This window comes from Haliotis rufescens, unplaced genomic scaffold, assembly GCF_023055435.1.
Source record: "Haliotis rufescens isolate VD_foot unplaced genomic scaffold, xgHalRufe1.0.p SCAF_4, whole genome shotgun sequence".
Classification (NCBI taxonomy): Eukaryota; Metazoa; Mollusca; class Gastropoda; order Lepetellida; family Haliotidae; genus Haliotis; species Haliotis rufescens.
Window position 1 is genome coordinate 5734641 of NW_025964112.1, and position 22328 is coordinate 5756968.

The window sequence follows — 22328 nt, forward strand, 5'->3', positions numbered from 1 at the left end:
TTAAAACTAATATTTGCCTATATGTGAAACGGTATCTTTGTTACCGTTTAGAATGGGTGAAACAACTTGAGATATCCAATAAATTTGAAACAAGTGAGTGAGTGAGTGAGTGAGTATGGTTTTCAGCAATATTCCAGCAATATCATGGCGGGGGGACACCAGAAATGGGCTTCGCACATGGTACCCATGGGAATCGGACCAGGGTCTTTGGCATGACGAGCGAACACTTTAACCACAAGGCTACCCCACCGCACCCTTGCAAGTGAGGAATTGGCCATAGACACTGAAACATCTTGACAAAGAGGAAACAGTCGAGGCTGTTCCGTGTGAGGGAGAATGTGTATCCTCCACATTTGCATGGACATAGAGGAATAACTCTTACTGGCTCATTCTAAATATTTATGAGTTTAACAAAAACATCCAGTATGGGCACAGTATGGATTTACTAGCTTCAGCAGTACAACAGAGACTGCACAGTAGTTCCCTACTGCTTTACTGAGGAATGCTCTGACAATGTGTCTGTGACAACTTCACAGTTGCAAGAGCTGGTGTTCATTATCCACTCGGATAGTCAAATGAATTCCATCTCAAGATATTGAATTTCGGGGATTGAGTCTGAATTCACTGACATGACAGTTGGACGTACTGAGAGAGGAAGGCATTTGCTCTTCACAATGCCTGCTCAGAGCTTCAGACTAAAACCAGAGCCACCGTTCAGGAAGTCGCACATGTTGTTGGCATGCTCGTTAGCAGTTTTCAAGGGGTGACATTTGGACCATTATACTACAGAAATTTATTAATGCTTAAATCTCGGCCTTGAAATTAGCAAAAGGCAACTTATGAGCCAAAATGTGTGTCACCTCTGTAATGAGGAATGATCTTGTGTGGTGGATACAAAATAAGGCCAGGGCTCGACAAACAGTTACTGTTGTGCATGAGCCACAGTAAGAAGCGGTCCTGATTGCACCCAACTGGCCAACTTAGCCCTGGTGTACGCTACATGTGACTATGGTGATGGACTGCCCGAGGATTCTGCCACGGAGAATGGATATTCTGATTCTACCTCAAAACGGTGATCTGCATCCCTTGAGGAGACGGATTTTTCCAATGGCATGTCCTTTAGAAAATACAGGAAGCCCTACCACTGCCAAACATTCTGAGAAAATTCTAGACATCATCATACAGTCTTGGAGATAGGCCACACATGCTCATTACACAAGCCATCTCAACAAGTGGATGCTTTTCTGAGACACAAATCCCCTTCAAGCCAATGTAAACAATGTTCTGTGCTTTGTTCAAGTACTGTATAATGACGGTATTAGTTATACATGCCCTACTCTTCCCACCTATTTATGGTTTTCTTTTTTTTAAAAGGGTGACAATCTTGTGTTACAGACTGACGGAAAATAGCAGTGGACAATCTCGTGCAAACATTCAGCATTCATGTGACGTAGCAGAATCCCATACAAACTTCAACTTACAGGAGAACAATTCATGTCGTATTATTATAGCGTGAGTTTCATTATATCCCTTCACAGAGCTGTTGCAAAATGGCCACTTCGTGCGTTTCTTTATTAGCTACCGGCTGTGCACAAGAATATAACAAGGGCGAATACTATGACATTGTTTGGTCAATATGTTAGATATGCACTGCATCAATATTTATCCTACTCTACTAGTATTTCGCTGCTGAGCTTGCAGCATCTTTGAGGTCACGATTGGAAATGTATAGGCTGTATATTTTGGTGCTGGTTTTCTTCACAATTTGGAATAAGGATGAATGTGTGGCACTGACGCTGGCTGAGGTATGTTTGTTATCTGTATTTTTATGTTTGCATTGACTTCAGTGATGTGAGCATGAGATGTGGATGAGTGAAATTCCCCTGCACAGTAAACAGTGTTTACTTTGTTTAAAGAAGACGTACCTTGTTGAGAGAATTTTCGGAATTAATTGAGGGTTTAATCTATATTCCTATCACATCCGAGGGACTACTTATATATAGAGGTTGAAACCGTACTCATCAATGATATTAATATGAGAGACAATGAGCATATTCCAAGGGGAACATGGCAGAATCTGCAGAGTGTCTTTTATATTACGGAATAAATGACGAGTGGGAGTTGTTTATCGTGCAGTAAAACACTGTGTTTTGGATGTGATCGTTTCGACCATAGCGTATATCTGCTTAGCCCAGCTACATCTATGGGGAACAACTCACTAGGCACTTCCATCTAAAACTATAACGTCGTCCAATTTAGACGTCATCAAGTTGCGAATCTCGAATCTCCAGAAATGACGTCATGATAGAACAATATTTTATCATGAAATAAACCACTCTTCGGTTTTTTTTTTGAGATTTATCGCCTAAGTATCTTATATTTCATATTCAACATTACCGTCTTTCATTTCAAAGATCCTACAACTACCGTGATATGTACAGATATTTCTTTCTGTAAAACTATATCCTCATCGAAACTGATAACTTGAATCGGAACTGAAGTAATACACATTTTATCGTTATCTGTTTCTCCTCCCAGCATACCAGACAGCTGATTCACGATCAGACATGTCGCCTTTATACCTTCGCATAGCTCGCCTTTGGACGATATAAAGATGCTAAAAATCGCTTCGTTCATAAATATCCCTACCAGAGCCCATGAGCATCCTTCAAGGAGAACATTGCAGAATCTTCTGATTGTCATTATAACTAGTTGCAATATAACCCTATTTCATATCGTCCTACAACTACTGTGTTTTGTGCTCATGTTTGGTCCTATAAAACTGATTACTTGAATCTGAACTTAGCTTGACCTGAAGTATTACAAGTATCATCCTTGTCCTTCCTCCCAGCATACAAGACAGCAGATTAAGGAAGCAAGGGCAGCTATCCGACGATCAGACATGTCGCCTTTATACCTTCGCATAGCTCGCCTTTGGACGATATAAAGATGCTAAAAATCGTTCCGTTCATAAACATCCCTACCAGAGCCCATGAGCATCCTTCAAGGAGAACATTGCAGAATCTTTTGATTGTCATTATAACTAGTTGCAATATAACCCTATTTCATATCGTCCTACAACTACTGTGTTTTGTGCTCATGTTTGGTCCTATAAAACTGATTACTTGAATCTGAACTTAGCTTGACCTGAAGTATTACAAGTATCATCCTTGTCCTTCCTCCCAGCATACAAGACAGCAGATCAAGGAAGCAAGGGCAGCTATCCGACGATCCGACATGTCGCCTTCATACCTACGTATAACACACCTTGGACATCCGATTGGTAGTGTATTTCATTGTAGTAACTTGGTTTTGTGGTGTACGCTTCCCAACGTTTGTCGTAAAAAACTGTCACTATGTCTTTTTCTGTGACAACTAAAACTATACTTATGTTGTGCCTACTGAATAAACGAATACTTTATTCGGTAAAGGGTTCACAGTATTACATAACAGCATAAGTGGTAGCGTCACAACTTTAGGGGAATGTTTAATTCACCAAGCAATGAAGTGATAAGCTATGTTCAGCCTGTACCTGTGTCGTAACTACTGTAATTATAGATGTGCCACCATAATTGTATTTATGCTTGTTCCAAAATGCTACCACGTATTTTCCAGTAACATTATGGTATAAGTTTTGCTAGAAATCTTATTTATTGGGGTACTTGTACTATTGTTGAACATATATCAGTATATCAAAACATGCATCTTCCTACTGTCTTCCAAAAGACAAACACGAGACTTTCCATTGAGTGTTTTTTGGAGACGAATACGATTTTGCCCCACTGAACTTATAGCGTTGTGTAGGACTATTTACTTTGTTAATTTTATTCAAGTACTATTTTCAACTCTTTGCAATCATGACTCTAAAAGACTTATTGTCCTGTGTCCACGGATTTGAAAACGTTATGACACAAGGCACGCGCAGATAATCATGTTACATCACACTGCAAACACGAAAACGTCGTTTTTTTCCGTATATGGTCATTGGACGGAAAAACGACTAAAAATTCATTAAAATTGATTAATTGGTCAGCGTCTAGAAAGTGTCCAGAAAAGGGTCGAGTTTTTCAAGCGTAAAATGGACGGAAAAACGATGCTTTTTGCTCCGCCTTGTACAACTGTTAACGGCCAATCAGATGGCGCTGGTCCCCTGACGCACGTGATGTCCAAGGCTTCCTTTCGGAAGCTTTAGGTTTCGTATTTCTGGCATGCCTTGCTCTAGTATCTGTCGCGCGCAGTGCAGCGAGATTTGCTGATAAGCTAGTTTTAGGATATGTTACATGTTAATGGAATTCAGACACGCGCCAAGAAGTCAAACCAAACAATGTTACTAAGTTTACTGTGGTAACGGCTATGTACAGTTACCCCTATCGGACAATGGGTTGTGTTTCATTTGGTTATAACAATAACTAAGTTTTTAATGTGAAGTTTGCAAGATATACGACTTGGACGCGAGGTCGGTCACATGACGTTCTTCACGTGACTGTATTCTTGAAAAGGCGTAAACACTGACTACTTCCACATTCCTGGGGAAAACCCTTGGAATTCCCTGGTACGAATTCATACAGAAGCGTGGTTGCAAGCCCATTTAAATATACCCTCGCTACAACCCATCCCAGAGAGAAAAAAACACGGAAAAAAATCCAAACTGTCGCAGTGACAATTTACAGAAATCTATGAATTGACCTTAGTATCTATTTGACACATCTTCACAATCACCTTTCAATGATCGGCCAATTGATCAGTGATGCCAAAGGCTTGAAATAGCCACAGGTTAATTAACAACTTCGAAAATATCTCCCGTCACGTTTATCGTGTCGGCCATTTTGACGTATTGTACTTGATGTAAATGTATTACGACGCTGTCATTGTAATTGACTCACTGAGGTAATTCTGTAAAAGATCTTCTCATCTAATGAGGATATTGTTTGGAATATATTTCTTGTAAACATACTAAAACATATGTTCCTCGCTTTGGGGGGAACTATTTTATTCCGGGGTGGCCCATTTAATCTAGTAGTAAGTCAAGGCACCATGCGTGATCTGTTATTTTATGTGTTTAAATTACGATTTGGGGCGTTAATAAAATACACTGACGCAAGTATATTCTATTCAAATCAATTGGATAATTGAATATGCTTTCTTTTACATATTACATAACATCACTGCACAAAATATGAACAGTTGCAGTAACACACTACGGTAATCGCATTAAACATCATTTTCAACTGTACAGTATTTCAGTATTTCAGTTATATCATGGTGTATCAAACTGATGTGGGATAAAAATCCGAAGTGGTTCAGGTCATCCAATGGGTGTTCGGGAAAAGGTGAGCGTATCCTGCCACACAAGTGGCACCCGTCACAAACACATGCAAGGACAATTTAATTGTTCACCTGAACAAAGCACGGAAACACACAATGATGCCCGTCCTCAGTTTTACCGAGCATGTAAATTATTTTGTCCGTCAAAAACATGGACGAGTATAAACAATATGTTCATTCACGTAATACATGTCATACATTTGACAAAATGTATTGACTCGGAGCATTATTGTTAATCACAGCGTATGCAGTTGAACTCATCACCCATCCCATTATTGATAACCCTTCTTGAAGATCTATGAAATCAGAAGCTGCAACACTCTATCTTTTAACTGGCATGTCAGACTTCTATTTCATTACTCAGTTTTATTTGCACGGATTACTATGGAAGGGACATTGTCTCGTTGTCGCATTGTCGCATTGACGCCTTTACAAAAACAAGCAAAACGTGTCAAAATTAACAAAAGCGCGACAATTGGCCATTTGTCGCATTGTCGCGTGTTCGCATTGTCGCTCTTTGATAATCCTTTTCTTTATTTTACAAAAGGGCGACGATGCCGTAACGCGACATTTTCAAGGTCAAAATATGTCTCGTTGTCGCATTGTCGCCCCATCACAAATGTGTATAAAAGGCGTAAAGTTCAGTTATTGTTACAGTTAGGAAGTTCAACCTGATAAATGTACGTCTTGAAATGAAAACACAAGTCCGTCCGCGAGTCCATAACGTTTTATTGTGAGCTCTTCTCTAAAGGTGCTTAGTGTTCAACTCCCAGTTCCAAACACGTAGTACCTCCTCAATAATCCACATACCTCCAGTGCAGTGGTCTTCCGGAAGATCTTACTCTTGACCGTATTAGACAACTGACGAGTGCACGCCTGACCTATGACCTCGTTGCAATCCTCGTGATGTGTTTGCCGAAGGGAGAGGTGTAGGAAATGTGTGCTCCAGCCCAGCGCAGAGCTCGCGACACACTGTATACTGATGTATACAGTGTATTGCAGTTGATATACTGTATACTGCATGTGATATTTATTTGCGGAAATGTTACAACTTTCAAGATTCAAGATTCAATTTGCATATATTTCATATACAACAGACCGCCGTCATATATCACTGGAATACTGCTGAGAGCGGCGTTAAAACAAATTGTTTTCATAATGGAGCGCTGCAGTCATTTAAAATAGAACCATATACATATGTACAGAAAATATCTTATTAACCAGGTCTTTGGGAAAAGATATCAGATTTTTATAAGCAGCCACATAGGGATGATAAAGGACCCCTCGCTGATTAGGTTCTTGTTTACTTAAGAGCAGAGTTGGCCATGTTAGATGATATAACCAAAATCCGGGAGCTCCGGCGGGGGGCAAGCTGGTCTTGTTAGTGTATGGTATGAGCTGTGACGTTGACCCAAGAGAATAATGTAAAACATGAGGCCAACTCAAGTCTATAATGATTGGGAAAGTCTAGATTTCCACAGCTCTAGCCTGAAATTAAGAATTGTTCTATGCTCCATTTTAATTGTATTATTTTCATTTTGTAGACATGGATGGACCAACCAGGAAAGAAATTGATGGAATATTAATATCACATGTTACCACTGATCAAGTTAAATTCATCACACAATAACAAATTAGTATTTGACATTACGGCATTTCATTATTAGGGCATGATCATGTACATGTTCACTGTAGTAATGTACACACCAGTCAACTTGATTAGAATTTTTATCAAAGTGTAGCGCGGCTTCAACAATTACTTTATGATATCCTCACTTGTCATCGATGTATTGACATCGAACAATGGACGGCAATTCGAAATTCTTATGGATAGCTTCAATAGGGACAGCGCCGGTGTCAGTACAATTTTCCTAGTTAAAATAAGTATCTACAACATATAATCTGAAGCAGACAAGAACAATATTTTTTTATTAATGCTTACTTTCATGGATAGAATTAAGGCAATCTAGGCTTGCCAAATCGTTCTAGACTTGAGCTGGATTCCTTTTAAATTTATTCTGTATGGTCTGGGAGACGAACGGGCGTCAGTATCGCATTGAGAACTGGGACAGCCTTAATCAGTGTAATCGGATATGTTGTGGAGTTTCGGTTTTGGGCTGTTTGCTGAATATATAGAATTGCGAGTTATGTATACTCTGTATTCTTTCGTCATGGTAGCATATATATTTTCTATGTTGCTTTTTGAATTATCCACAAATAATGAGAACTACAATGTAAACCTCTCTCTGGAGATATGCAATACTACTACTGAAGGGCATATCTGAAAAATGGGACTTCTCGACAAATATTTCTTTCTTAAATACTACCCGTTACAGGCATTCTGATCATTATATCATACTTTGTACAGTTTAAAAGTCAAATAATGGCAAATTGTGTATCTTTCTACATTTTGAATTAATTATATTTTCTGAAATAAAACCTTAGCATCAGATAGTGATATACACGAATATGATCTATACTATTATAAATGAATTATCAATTTCGTATTATGAATTAGATAAACAGAAATATGATAGTAAAACAAATTATTTTAATCTATTCTTGTGAATAGGTAACGAGAGATCTAGGCAACGCACTAACGTAGCCATTTATGAAAAATGAAATATTAAAAGTTTAGGGGTTTGAACATGCACATTGAATGACAGGGAAGAAAGCAACGCAATAATTAAATTATGAATCAAATTATGTTATAAATATAACAGAATATTTAGAAAATATAAGTTTAATTTCTCATTGTTGGAAGGTGTTTAATAATTATATAGATTTTGTTTGATTGTTTGTTGTTTAACGCCGCACTCAGCAATATACCAGCTATATGACGGTGGTTCGTAAATAATCCAGTCTGGACCAAACAATTTAGTCATTATCATCAAGAGCACCGATCTACGCATTTGGGATACGATGACATGCATCAACCAAGTCAGCGAGCCAAGTCGCCTTCGTACAAGCATGGGTTGTTGAATGCCTATTCTAACTCGGATCTTCACGGGTATTTTTTTAAATAATAAGGTACAATGAAATTCTGTATATGTCCATAATAAGTGTGTATAAGTAGATGGATAATATGTCCATACACGCCAAGTAAATGGTATATGCATTAATTTAAATGCAAATGATTCAATGATGAGTTCTTTTCACAAGACCATATTTCAAGGCATGTATTTGATATTCATAATAACTCCACAAAAGCTACACAATGGCAACAAAACGGTACCAGCATCACAGATACTAATAATACATGAGATACATATAATTACTTTAAAGTTAAAACATGTATCTAAATAGAAAATTAGAAGGATACACTTCCGACATTTTTCGTATTTTGTTTTCGTTTGGAGAAAGAAGTTGTGATTGGTATCTGATGGGTGCAAACAGGTGTTCCCTTCCGCCCAGGCCTTGCGGCAATGCTATAGCCCAAAATGAAACAAGCCTTGTTCAACAGGTTCAGACTCAAATTTCTATCCCACTTGGGCTCCTTTTAAATTTAAATATAATTTCTCGTGTCGATATGTGTCAGAAGAAATGAAATATTACAGCACTGGTGAATAGGTTATATGCGCATGTCAGCGTCGATCCTATAATATCCTTTTATGCAAAATACATATATACTGATGAATTAAGGTAGTAATACTACGCAAATATATGTCCAGATGCATACATCAGTATCATCTCGTGATCTTAATTCGTGCTTTGAGCCCATTTTCTACCGGAGATTCTGGGGTGTTACATCACACCAGAAGCCAGGTCCAAATTCAAGTCATAATTTCATGGTCCGTCTTGTATGTTGGAAATCAATATTGCAATATGGCTAAACATTGCTGAACGTGGTATTAACCCGATTACTCACATAATTATTCCATTTTCTACAGTAATCTACGAACACTGTACTATCTTTAAGGATATATCTTTACATATATGTCCACATTTATATGTATAAAGCAAGTCGTCCTGCACTCTTCCTTAAAAGATAAATGTTAAGCATTTCCTCTGTGTGGATTTATATAATGTAATATCGTTTTAATGTAATGCTGATGCAGTAAACGTACCACAGACCTGATGCTAGAATAACATCTAATTTCTGAAATGAACATATTTTACAGAAAAAAACAGTTGTTTAAACAATACTTATAAAATATAAAAACAAGGAGCCAAGAGCCAAATATTGGGCTGTGTTGGACATATTTGTTTCGGGGTCTTATGACAGACAAACCTGATGCCTTTAAGTATAAAGATGAGTGGTAACTATTTATGCCATTATTTCAAATTAGAATGAGAGCACATCAGGAAAGCATGGTACTTTAATATACGTATCTTGTTAACCCAATATACTTTTTTAAGTAAGAGCAGCATGTATATCGAGAGTATAGGTTTGGTGCGTGACTTATCACACAGTACTTTCAGAAAGTGTGCATATTCTGTTTATCGGCAATAAATAACATAAGACGATTCATACGGGTAAATACGATTTACTTCAGAACTAGTATAGATTATTTAAGGTTAGGGGGAAATGTATGTAATTAACAGAACTTTGGCCGGGTTTGAAGGATTTGGGTCCTGGCTTGGGCTTTGTGTTGGGCGTGTAGACGGCATTTCCAGGTTTGACGTGTCAATGACAAAAATGATGTCAGATGCAATTCTCTGCCTTTTCGGGTGAACAATTGGCTTGCCTTTGGATGTGTTTGTAGCGGGTGCCACTAGTGGATCGGAATGAGCTCGCGTTTTTGCGAGCATCCAATGTCATCATTTATTATGATGAATCATGAAACATGCTCCTGATGTTGTCGCAATGGTGCAGTTGGCGCTACTTTTGGCAAGGGTTTCTCATGATAATGGAAATGCTTATATCGCTTTTGTTGACCGATAAACATGAAAAGATATAATGTTAGTGTATATGGTCATATATTAATTAAGAAACAAACGACGAGTGGGAGTTGTTTATTGTACGATAAACAACGACCGAGACTCGTTTATTTCTATATGAGATATCAACATTACGAACAGCCTCTTTTAAATTCGGAAAAAATACACGCTTTACAATATTTACCCGTACTTAAATAATGATGATTCCTTGAATAGAATCCGACACCGGCCATGCTAGATAAATCCATTTTAGGATTTGAGTTTGGTCCCGCATATTCTCACAATTTTCTCGTCAATCATCTGTACCTTTTCTCCCGATACCGATTGTCATATCACTCTCACTTTCGGATTCTCCAGCAACATTTATTGGGAACAACTCACTAGACACATACCTCTCAAAAATAAGGTCAAATTTACAAATTTTACTTTTCAAGTTGCGAGTGCATGTTCGAATCTCAATAAATGACGTCATGATAGAACAATTTTTATCGTGAAATAAATATCGCTTCCTTCTTTGTTCTTTGTTATTTATCGCATAGCTATCTTATATCATCAAATGCCAATTTCTAATTGCTTTATCATGACGTATCCGTGCCATGTAGCAATAACATACACAAATATCGTTGACTTCGACGTTGAATAGTGTCATGAAATATGATTATCCTCTTGTGTGCAATATTTCTGGTTGATAAATCTAACATATTCTTACTTTAAGAAAAGCGACTATACATTATTATATATCCCTTATCAGGTCTCTGTAACATTTGCAAAATGATACAAATATAAAAATACAACTGAACCTAAATGTAATGTTTTAATATCCTTACGTTGCTGAGTGCAGCATTTAACAACAAACAAACAAAACATAATATCTTTAAGAATTATGTTAACAATTCCGATGCTAAAAATAGTCTCACAATCTCCATACCCCTTTCTCTCTATGAAAACATAATAACTTTTTTTTAATAATCTGAAGGAATAATAAAGGCAATACTATCAAAATTATCATCATTATTTATGTTACTTATCCTCAAGTGAAGTAGTCCTCCACATTATACATTCAGTGAAGAAGCCCATGAACATATGAACTATGTAACATACGTTCATGGAAATTAGATGAACAGTTGAAGTTAGCAAATGATATTATTCGGTCGAACGTCTATCAGCCATCTATTCTATTCGTGAAGAACATTTCACGTGGGACCAACAGAGGGAATTATCACTATCGACTTGCTAATTATTTTTTATATTCATGCCAGCTCAAACGATCTATTGGCTTGATTTATTGTTATGGTATCCACAAAATAAGTAGGATCCGATTTTTTCCGTTTTTGTTGAAATAAAACTGAATAATATTTGCTGTTTAATATCAAAGTTTGCCAAATTGTTACAAAATGTTTGCCCACAGCAAGGCTACATATCCCCAAAATATTGTGCTAGGAACAGTATCACTGGACTGAGGGAGGGCGGTATTCCTCCTTGTGGGTCACCTGCTTGGCAATATGGGACGGGAAAACTGCAGGGGGTGAGGGCAGTGAAGTTGATGGTACAGACAGATAAGAGAGATCATTTTACAAATGTGAAACCTCAGTCCACAAAGGAAGAGGCGAAAGCTGAAACTTGGTGAGGTTTACAGAACAAAGGCAGTTACTTCTAGTTTCTTACTGACTCTCGAAGTTACTTTCAATAAAACAATTAATGCACACACACACACACACACACACACACACACACACACACACACACACACACACACACACACATTCACATTCTTCTTTCCCCACCATTATGTCTACGTCAGCCATCATGGATCCATGCGCATGCTTTCATACATAATCCATCCTCCCACCATTCCCCTACATCCATCGAACTATAACTATATCCGCCCTCATGTATCGGTATTCGTGCTTTCCGCTGATACATACATACACCCCCTAGCCTACCATTCCCCTACATCCATCGCAGTATAACTATGACTATAACCGCCTTCGTGCATCCGCACTTATGTTCACATTGCATTGCATATGCATCGAATTACACGTTTAAAATATCGTAAATATTTTACAACATGTACATATTATATATCAGCAAACAGTGATTATTATAACGCAATAGATTTCATCCGTCAAAACATCACAGAAAGAGGGGCAGCCTGGAATTTTACAATGGCATCTGAATGCACTAAGACGTTCAACTGGTCAGGAGGTGAGAGTTGCGGAAGATTACGGTAAACTTCAGTTACAGATCTCCATTACGAATATCTAGAGTGTGAATAAAGATCACAGCTTGCTATGACGTGTACTTCATGCCTGCAGAATTAGCAATGTCCTTAGCTTTAAATTGTATGTCTAAATGCTTATGTAGACAAAGACCCAAATGTATATAGGCATGACCATATTATATTCTACGCAAATATCACCACATTTAAAAACAAAGCTAGATTGAGTCTTTGAAGGGCATTAAGAACTGATACACACAAGGAAAAATATTTATGGATGTCAACGGAGGAACACTGCGTTTCGGAATATATACTTTCTCCTTCATCAGGTGCATATTATTAAATGCTATGAGGCAGAGAACATATATTTGTACCTGTAAGAACAACAAAAGTAAAAAGATAGCAAAGATGGGAACGCAACAAGGGAAGCCAACAGATAACTGGCATGGCGCTGATTACCCCGCCTCCCGTTTGCCCATTGTCCATTTCCCATTACCAATCATTCATAAGTTAAGTTTTGGCTTTAATTTGTCCATTGATAATCAACCATCAACGTCATTTATCTCCACCCTAAAAATATGTAGTTTACTGAGAAAGTGGTATCCAAATATAATGTTTGTTACTGTTGACCACTTTCTTAAAGGCATTGTTGGTTCAAAGCTTTCGGTCATAGAAGCCGTGCCATTTTTCTCTTGTCAGAGTACACAAAGTATACGTCATCTGGACTAACATTTTTGGTTCGGTGGCTGGGTTAGATCGCCAACATTGTGTTCTGGCGATTGGGTGCCTCACTCACAGTGTGGGTTCAAATCCCGGACGGGACTCAACCCAAGAAAGTACGAGAATCTGTACTTTACTCAGAAAGTGTTATCCCAATTATAACATTTGTTGTCAAGAAAACACAATAAATGTATATTCGGCTTTGGATGGGTAATGATATCACAGACATATACGGATATTGATGCTGACTTGGAGGAGCTTCGTAACGCACGTCTTCTCAATTCAGGGATTGGTAAATCCAAATATGTGTGCGCGTGCGTGCGTGCGTGCGTGCGTGCGTGCGTGCGTGCGTGCTTGCGTAAATGTGGGCCTGTTGGATGTTACATAAAATAATTCATCTTGAGCGGGATGGTAGTTCGAGTTGGATTAGCATGTTAACTATATGATCTTCTTTAGGCAGAGAATGCCGCGCATGAATGTATTGATGAAATTCCTAGGTACATGGGACCTTTTCGTCCCCAGGAATACCCACAGTGGAGACTTCAATAGGGATAGGGTGTACACAATGTGCTACCTGGTAGATTGTGTGTCATCAGACCGGACAACGTTGGTCTTTGACTGATTGTGGCGTAAAACACACTTATTCATTTACTTATATCGGAAATTGAATGTTCATCTTAATTGTTATTGTTGAACATGTAATATATTTTTAAAGAAATAAAACAGTGACATAATAACTACAACTTTATGTGAGCGCGAGTAGCTTTTTTGGAATGAGATGAATAAGTCTTATAAAGTTGTAAGCTTCACAACCGTGTAACTATGAATTGACTTTATTGGGTAATCAAAAAAGAGATAGGACCTAAAATAGCCAAATTTCATACGATTTCACTTGTCCACCATCGTGGATGCAAGGCGAAAACATTTCAGCGCGTTTGAAGCCACTGAGAATGCCCCCTGCAGAGTTGGACGGACATTCCGCGGTGGCGCGGCTGAGTTGACCAGAGGCTATCAGCAGTATTTCCTGTCCAGGTTATTTAGGTCAGTTGTTTGTGTGTGTGTGTGTGTGTGTGTGTGTGTGTGTGTGTGTGTGTGTGTGTGTGTGTGTTTGTGTGTGTGTGTGTGTGTTTGTGTGTGTGTGTGTGTGTGCGTGTGCGCGTGTGTGTGTTTGCGTGCGTGCGTGCGTGCGTGTGTGTGGGGGTGTGTGGGGGTGAGATTGGGGGGATAGATGATAGATTTAGCAACAAGTAAGGTCATCTTGAGTGGGAGGGTATTCGCCGATGGATTAGCATACATGTATGAACTATGATTCTCTTTAGGCAGAAAATGAGGATCCACGATGCTCGACCTGGTAGAAGTTTGTTATCAAACCTCACAGCATTGTTTTTTTTGACTGACTGTAGCGTCAAAACAAACTCATTCATTTACTTGAACTGAATGTTCATCTTAATTGTTATGGATAGTCACGGAGCCATGATCCAGAGTACAGGGTGTCATTAGATAGACATAAACTAAGTAATAATAGGATTACCAGAAAAACGGGGTTTTACACACAAGCCAATAAACATCGCTCATTAACACCAGAGTAAGTCAGTACAAGAATGAAAACTGCCCCATAATTATGTATGACATGCTTGTCGGGTATTGCTACATATATATGTGAAAACAAAGTTATTAAAATGAAGAGCAAAAGTGATGAAAGCTAACAATAAACGTGTATACGTGTTATATCGTCACTGCAAAAATAATGATTGTTTGTCTTTAGTATTAACATTCAAATACGTTATATCTGTATTAGCGATATTGTCTTTGTTCCACCGGTGAGTCAGCGTTAGCCGTACTATCTCGTAGTATAATTGTATTTCTGAAGACATCAAGATACAGTTTTTTACGATGCATCACGTCTGCACTAGCGCTTGATAACAGCCTTGTGTTTGGGTGTTTCAGTGGTTTAAATCGCTGCTCTTGATATTGTTGATTAAACTTTGATACTATGAACAATGTAATGTTATGTGAGAGGATGACTTTAGAACGGTAACATACTAATAGTATATAGGATGACATAAACAGAACAATGAGAAGTTCGTCCAGATTAGTGTATAGGCAACATTTAATAATTAAAATAATTACATTCAACAACTCCCCTTTTAAGTCCATTTTCCTGACTTATAAGTAAATGCAAGAGCAATCGGCCGGAATACAATGTATAGTTCTTGTCCACTTCCATATGACTATATAGCATACAATAAGCTATCGGGTCCCGTTTAGATCGGTTTGGGTGGCAGCCTAGATAGCCATAGAATAGTTTCATCTTGGAATCTCCCATATCACTGGGGATACTCTTCAATTTAAATGGAGTTACTCATTACGATTCCGAACCTTCACGTGACTGTGTTTATGAACCATTGTCAAATAGTGGTGACATTAAATCTAGGAAACAATACGCGAAATCGCGCATGCCCAGAACGGAAAATTTGGTCAAGGCATTAAGTAATCCGCATGCGCAGAACGATTGATTTCAGTACTTCCGCTAAGCGCTTCGAGTGCAGCGTCAAACGCGGGCCTGTAATCTAACACGCGGGGACTGACCAATGAAAACTGAGAAGTAGAAATACCGGTAGACGCTGTTGCTTGATTGACAATGTCAATCAAGAAAGGGAGGAGCTTAACGCTATCGTTCTCTCCCAGTAAATTCCGATGTCAAATAACGACGTTATTTGGACGGAAAAACGATGGTTTGAAAACGTCCAAATAACGTCGTTTTTCCGTCCAATGACCATATACGGAAAAAAACGACGTTTTCGTGTTTGCAGTGTCATTAGCATGATAAACAAGCCTCCATCGTATATCAACTGATGAGTGAGTTGGGTTTAACGCTGCTTTTAACAGTATTCCAATTATACCACGGCTTGTCAACTTAATGTGAGAGGAAAGCCCGAAGTGATGCAGGTTTCAGACGTTTATCAGTTCGGTGAAACCCACGAGCACGGGTATGGTGTTGACAAACCTAGAAACATAATCGGGGCGAACCGGGATTCGAACCCACAATCATAGGTTTCTGGCATGCCCAAGGGACGCAACTCTGCACAGCGAATCGCGGCGCATTATACGAGTGGGCCTCCCGTGACCCCTATCAATTGATGAAGTAACATTTAATGTTACACTACACAGTTGATTATTTGTCCTCAGGTAGGGGGATAGTTGCTGGCAAGGATTTCGCCCCAGGCGATTTCATTATCTACTACCATGGTAAATATTGTGTAAAGAAGCCAATAATAGACGAGTACACCTTTGAACTGCCTTGCGACGGTCGCAGCTTTTGGTAAGCATCGGTGTTGTCTTTCCCCTCTGAAAACTAGTAATACAAATCTCAGTTTAAAATGCTCCTAAATGGATTGTATCAAAGCAAGGCAGTATAATGCACCAGCTCTACATTATATAATGAAAAGTAAGCCTAATCCTAGAGCGTCTCAGATCATGTGTTTCAATTTGTTATCTAAATATCCGATGCAAAAGGGTATAAGTGTATTGTCCGGCCTAAGATATTTTGTGTATTTTCATATTCAAATTGATGCTGCCACAATTCATTTACCACGCTGTTACTGTTTGCGTGTTTTCTTATTGGACGGATCAATGCTTCCTGGTATCATTTTTCAAGCTGTAATATTTTATGTATTTTCATATTAAAAGGATCGATGCTTCCCAAGAAGATGGATCCTATGGTCGTCTCATGAATGATGAGTGGCGTAACCCAAATGCGATGGCAAGATTACTTTTTGCGGACGGGCGACCTCACATTGGCTTTTTCGCTCACAGATTCATCAAAACTGGTCAAGAAATTCGTTTTAACTATAATTATAATAGTGATTTTCCATGGCGACAGGTAATTTGTGGCTTTTTTGTGTGCAAATTAATACTTTCACTGTTGAGGTGTATGGACAAATCATTTTGGAAAGAAAACAATCATTAATAGCATTTAACGTTTAAAAATATATTACCGCATTTGGATTAAACTTTAATTTAAAAAAAACTAATGTCTGATCAATATAAATGTGCTATTTCTTTAAAGGCGTCCTCATTGTCGTGTTTCTCATCTCCCGCCGCATGCAAAATTCCCTCCCGCCGAAAGAATACAAATATTATATATTCCTAAATTTCTCGCCGTCCATCAGCATTTCTATCTCGATTCTTGAAAACAAGTATCAAGTTTATAATTAAAGTGTGTTTTGAAACCCACCGTCGTATATATGAAGGGCAGTATGCGTTCTTAAACTGAACAGTTGAAACTTGAAATGGAAGCAACTCTTTGCTACATTTTTTTCTGTGATTTGTCAAATGGAATTCGCTTCCACACTAGTTCACATATAAAGCAGGGAGTGGTGTTGATGTTTGAGAAAGCCCCTGCGACTGGGTCTGGCAATCACACAGGCGGGCCTCTGTCATATTTTGTGAAGTTCGAGGGTGGTGCTACCTTATCCGTTAAAGTAGACATAACTTGTTACCAATTTTGAAACCCTCCGGCCTACTACCTTTGTCGATTCCCTGAGCGATAAGAGAGTTAAAGTGACTTTGTACCTCAAAAAGCTTGCCTCTGAACCATCACATCCTGTCCAAGTTTCCCTTCATCATCTTGTACGCCTGGCTTACTTAAAGTGAGCCAATTTGATAACATTTACTATTATGTCGTCTATTTGTACGTATATTTTGTTATTCCGTACTTCATACAAATATATATAATCGAAACCGTCAGGGTAGTCAAAACTTTCTCACTGTTAAACTATAGACAAGTGCGTACTTTGATCTACTGTCTCATTACAAGAAGATACTAGACATTCTGATTTAAATATTTCTTTGCAGAAACCTAAGTTGAATCAGTGCTTGTTTTAATAAATAGTTTTTTTTCACTAATTTGACCGTCACTGTCCTATTTTCGTTCATCTGTGAAATTCGGGGAAACGATTGATATAAATTTCCATGAAAATATGGTAGGAATTTATTGTATGAATGCTTTTCAAATATGAAATCGGCTCCCCTTTGGAAGGGATATTTTGCATTTCTTTGTTATTTAAATTTAAACTTTATTGAATTAGGGAGATCGTGCTCATCTGACATTCTAATTTAATAAATATAAACATATTTAATTATCTATCAAGATCTAAACCCGTGTAAAAAGATTTTCAAGACAAAAGTATCCGGTTTCAGTTCGCCCGAGACTTCATGTCAGACGATACATATTTGTTTTAAAATTATGATGATTTCTGAACTGATTCGAACTTGTTTTTTTTTCAGTTATAATGACTTGAAATAGGTCAAGGGAAAGAATGTTTTTAATTACAATATGACTTCATGTGTTTGTTGTTTTATATCTGCATGTGCTTTCCTCTTAGATCCTTTTCCGAAACGTTTTTACGTTGAGTATTTTCGGTTTCAACTTGCGCTCAATAGTAGACCAGACATATTTTTAATTTAATATTTGGCACACATAGTCAAAACCCTTTTGTTTCACATTGTTAGCTTTGACCACCTTTAGCCATAGGGAACCTCCTATTTTACTTGGTTTTTTAATTTTTGCTCATCCGCCACTGATCCCCCTCCCCGGCAACCCTTGGCGACGAGAAACACATACATATGTACGGAATCCCTAAGGAAGGCCAGTTTATGTATGTTTATACAGTGACATCAGTGGCCACTCGCTTTCGTTTCCCTACGTAAGCAATTAGTGGATTACCGTAAAATGGGAATTGCTTGAAATGTTGTTTGATTTAGAACACTTTTTATTAAGATGTTAGTCTGTAATAACAGTTACTTCATACTAGCGTCAGATGGATTATATCCTTAAAAACCCACGATGGCCCGAGTTACACATATAATGTAATAACATATCAGCAACCCTCTTAATACTATTGTGTAGTTTGATGTGTGAGGTTCAGTCATCATCAGCTCATAACAAAGGCTACAAAGGAAGCATTGGACTTGTGGCTTATTTGGTTATCATCACAATATGAAGTAGCAATTGAGAAGTGTTACTGTAGGATTCACCGTAGACCGCATACCAACTTATCCCTCCGCTTGTAGTGTGAACATCATGACCGTCAGTGACAGTTTTTTGATAATTAACATACCCCCTTAAAAAAAAAGAAACGCGCAGGTAGAGGAAGATTGTTAGTAAAATTATAGTACCTAATAAAGTCGATATATGTAATTTGATATCATAGAAAAAAATATGAAATTTTGGAGCTCGATAGTCACATGTTGTCGTTGGACACAGGCATTGAAAACTGTTCATTGTCATGTCACAGAAGGTTGCGCTGAACTTGTGTGACCGCCCCGGGCAGCAATCACGGCTCTGCATCTCCTCGGCACTGACTGGATAAGTGTACGAATTCTGCGCCATTCTGCTTCTAACGCATTATGAAGGTAGTCTACCGTGACACCAGCTGTGTTTGTTTGAGCGTTGTCCTGTTGAAACAGCTCAATGATTGGAAGAAGGTGAATTTTATTCATGTAGCGATTTGCTGTCAAATGTCCCTGAACCACAACCAAGTCAGATCTCGTGGTGTAGGATATGACACTACCGCCACCGAAATTGTCGAATTCACGTACACAATTTTGGCCAAAACGATCATTTCGACGACGATAAACACGTTGTCTTCCATCTCGCCGGTGAAGAGAAAATCGTGATTCATAGCTTAACCACACTCATCTCCAGTTACTCAAATGTATCTGTTGCAAAACAGGGACGATAACTGGTCTTCTGGATTGGTCTGCAGTGGATTGAACTGTGTGTATCGGCCCCAAAGACGGCAAATTGTGCTGTGGTGGACGTTGAAGTGGCGCGCAAGAGAAGACTGCGATTCCCCTCTTTGGATACGTCCTGCGGCGATGTTCGTATCGGCAGCGCCAAGTCTCAGCATTTTCCAAAAATGTTGACAATTGAATGACAAATTATTGGCTTATGCTTGCCTTTTTAAAGCCACTACCACGAGTTACGAATGCCATAAGTTGCACGTGTATTTTGCTTTACTGTTTTCCTCAATGACATTTTTTAACAAGTGTGAAAACAGTACCGTTTAAGACATTGACAATGGCTGCGTTTGAAAGGACCGTTTGTCGAATATCAGGCCACCAAAGCTTCCAATAACATACATCAAATTTATATACCGGATTTTTTGTGCAGTCAGATTCAATGAACTACATGTATACTACCTGTGCGTTTTTTTTTTTTTGAAGAGTGTAAATGAGGTTCAACTTTTGATATCGACCAACACCGCAGTAAGGGTCACGACTGTCACCTTTTCCTCCCAATGCTCGTCGAGATAATTAGTGGATGTTCGTCGAAGGAGTGTCTTATCCGAACTAAAGCAAGCTCATGCATGTAGAATATGCTTGGCAACAATAAGAGTCAGTGAGTTTCATTTAACACTTTAAGCAGTATTCCAGTTTAGTCAGGACGTGTCAGCTCAATGTTGGAGGAAGGCCCAAAGTGATGAAGGCCTTAAACGTTTACAACTTCGGTAAAACCCGCGTATACGGGTATGGTGCTGACAAACCTGGAAACATAATCGGGGCCAACCGGGATTCGAACCAACGATTATAGGGTTCTGGCGATTCCACGGGAGACACAACTCTACAAGTTACAATACCATGTACAACAGGGTGAAAGTCTCAATATATATAATTGATTAACTATGGATTAATACCGCGTTGCGTTTTTGCGTTTAATTTTCACATGTACTTTCGTACATTTGTATTTGTTTTACATAATATTATCTGTTAATATTTTGTAATTATTATTTTAATATTTCAGCCATCGAAAGTGCAAACCAATCTTTGTATTCAAAGGACATGGTTGGACCTCCTAAAGACGACCTTTTTGCCGGTTTGCAAAATGGATAAAGAATTGTAATTTTCCATATTTGTTTACTGTATTATTAAATCAGTTCAACACTGAAATATTTCGTTCTTAGTGTCGTTGTTCTGCTTCAGTGTATGAATGTCCAATGTCGGTGTACTTTTTTCAGCACCGACTGCAATACCTATAAATACGACCTACAAGTTCTACACGAGATAACGCTTGATCTCATTCATTCGGAGACATCGCTACATTGGTTGGTTGGTTGGTTGGTTGGTTGTTTTACGCCGCACTCAGCAATATTACAGCTATATGACGGAGGTCTGTAAATAATCGAGTCTGGACCAGACAATCCAGTGATTGATATCATGAGCATCGATCCACCTAATTTGGATCGATGTCGTGCTTCAACCAAGTCAGCGAGCCTGCCCACCGGATGCAGTTATTTGCCTCTTACGACAAGCATAGTCGCCTTAAGCTTTCCCGAGGCAAGAGAGTTAACTGACTTTAAAGGTCCTGTTTCCATCCTTGCCGAATTAGGCTGGAATTCCTGGGCTCGATCGTAGCGCCACCAGTGACTATTACGAGTTATGTCCCTCCATGCCTCTCCTATGGACCAATCAGATTCCACCTCTCGTATCACTTGATTTTGCTTCACACAAAATGGCGGCTTACAGTCAAGACGATCTGATAAAAAATCAAGGTCTATATTGTGATAAAACGGGTCTTACATCGCGAAGTTCATGAAATCACTTGAGCACCTTGATTAAAAACATGAAAAGATTTGGAAAATATCTGTTGACAACGAGTTGGCGGTGTACATGCTTTGCAAACCCTGCAATCAATCGAAATCTGCATTTCAGTTTCCGAACCGGATTTCGATTTCATTGCGCGATTTTGATTGGACTATGCATAGACTCGTTAGTCCAGCCAAAATCTAACTCCATAATACCAGCCTTGTTCGGCAAGGGTGGAAACATTCGTCACCACTCGCCCCTTTCCGTAACCTTCAAGAAGACTCGTCCCCCTATCGATGAATGTTATGTGTGAAAATACGACAAACCAATCAGAATGCGCGTATGGCTTCACGTTCTTCATCAAAGAATCCCACAGCAATAATTTTTGATTTTACATATGTCTTGCATCTAAAAATATACCCAAGACACAGTTAAATGTGTTCAATCATACCGTATACTTCCGCACATTCCGATGTGCTTTAAATTGCATTTGAAATATATATAATATATGGGGAAATATATGTGAAGCATTACGCAACGAGTTGACAATTGTTTTAGGTGTGCCCGTTTGCGCCAAGACGGAAGCCGGTCGCAA

The 22328-nt window shown here is 38.6% G+C and overlaps 1 protein-coding gene across 1 annotated transcript; it reads left to right on the top strand.

Moving 5' to 3' along the window:
* Window positions 1-1533: 1533 nt before the first annotated feature.
* LOC124143015 (N-lysine methyltransferase KMT5A-like) lies at window positions 1534-21102 on the top strand. Its single transcript, XM_046511796.2, has 5 exons — window positions 1534-1805; window positions 3187-3283; window positions 16334-16466; window positions 16835-17027; window positions 20952-21102. The coding sequence occupies exons 1-5, from the start codon at window positions 1725-1727 to the stop codon at window positions 21048-21050; spliced, it is 603 nt and encodes a 200-aa protein (XP_046367752.2). The 5' UTR covers window positions 1534-1724; the 3' UTR covers window positions 21051-21102.
* Window positions 21103-22328: the final 1226 nt, after the last annotated feature.

Bases quoted from the DNA above. Each gene is read 5' to 3' on its own strand.
- LOC124143015 (XM_046511796.2), top strand. From the start codon at position 1,725: ATGTATAGGCTGTATATTTTGGTGCTGGTTTTCTTCACAATTTGGAAT. The intron at 1,806-3,186 runs GTATGTTTGTTA...CCTTCCTCCCAG, and splicing joins TGGCACTGACGCTGGCTGAG to CATACAAGACAGCAGATCAA. The intron at 17,028-20,951 runs GTAATTTGTGGC...TTAATATTTCAG, and splicing joins GTGATTTTCCATGGCGACAG to CCATCGAAAGTGCAAACCAA.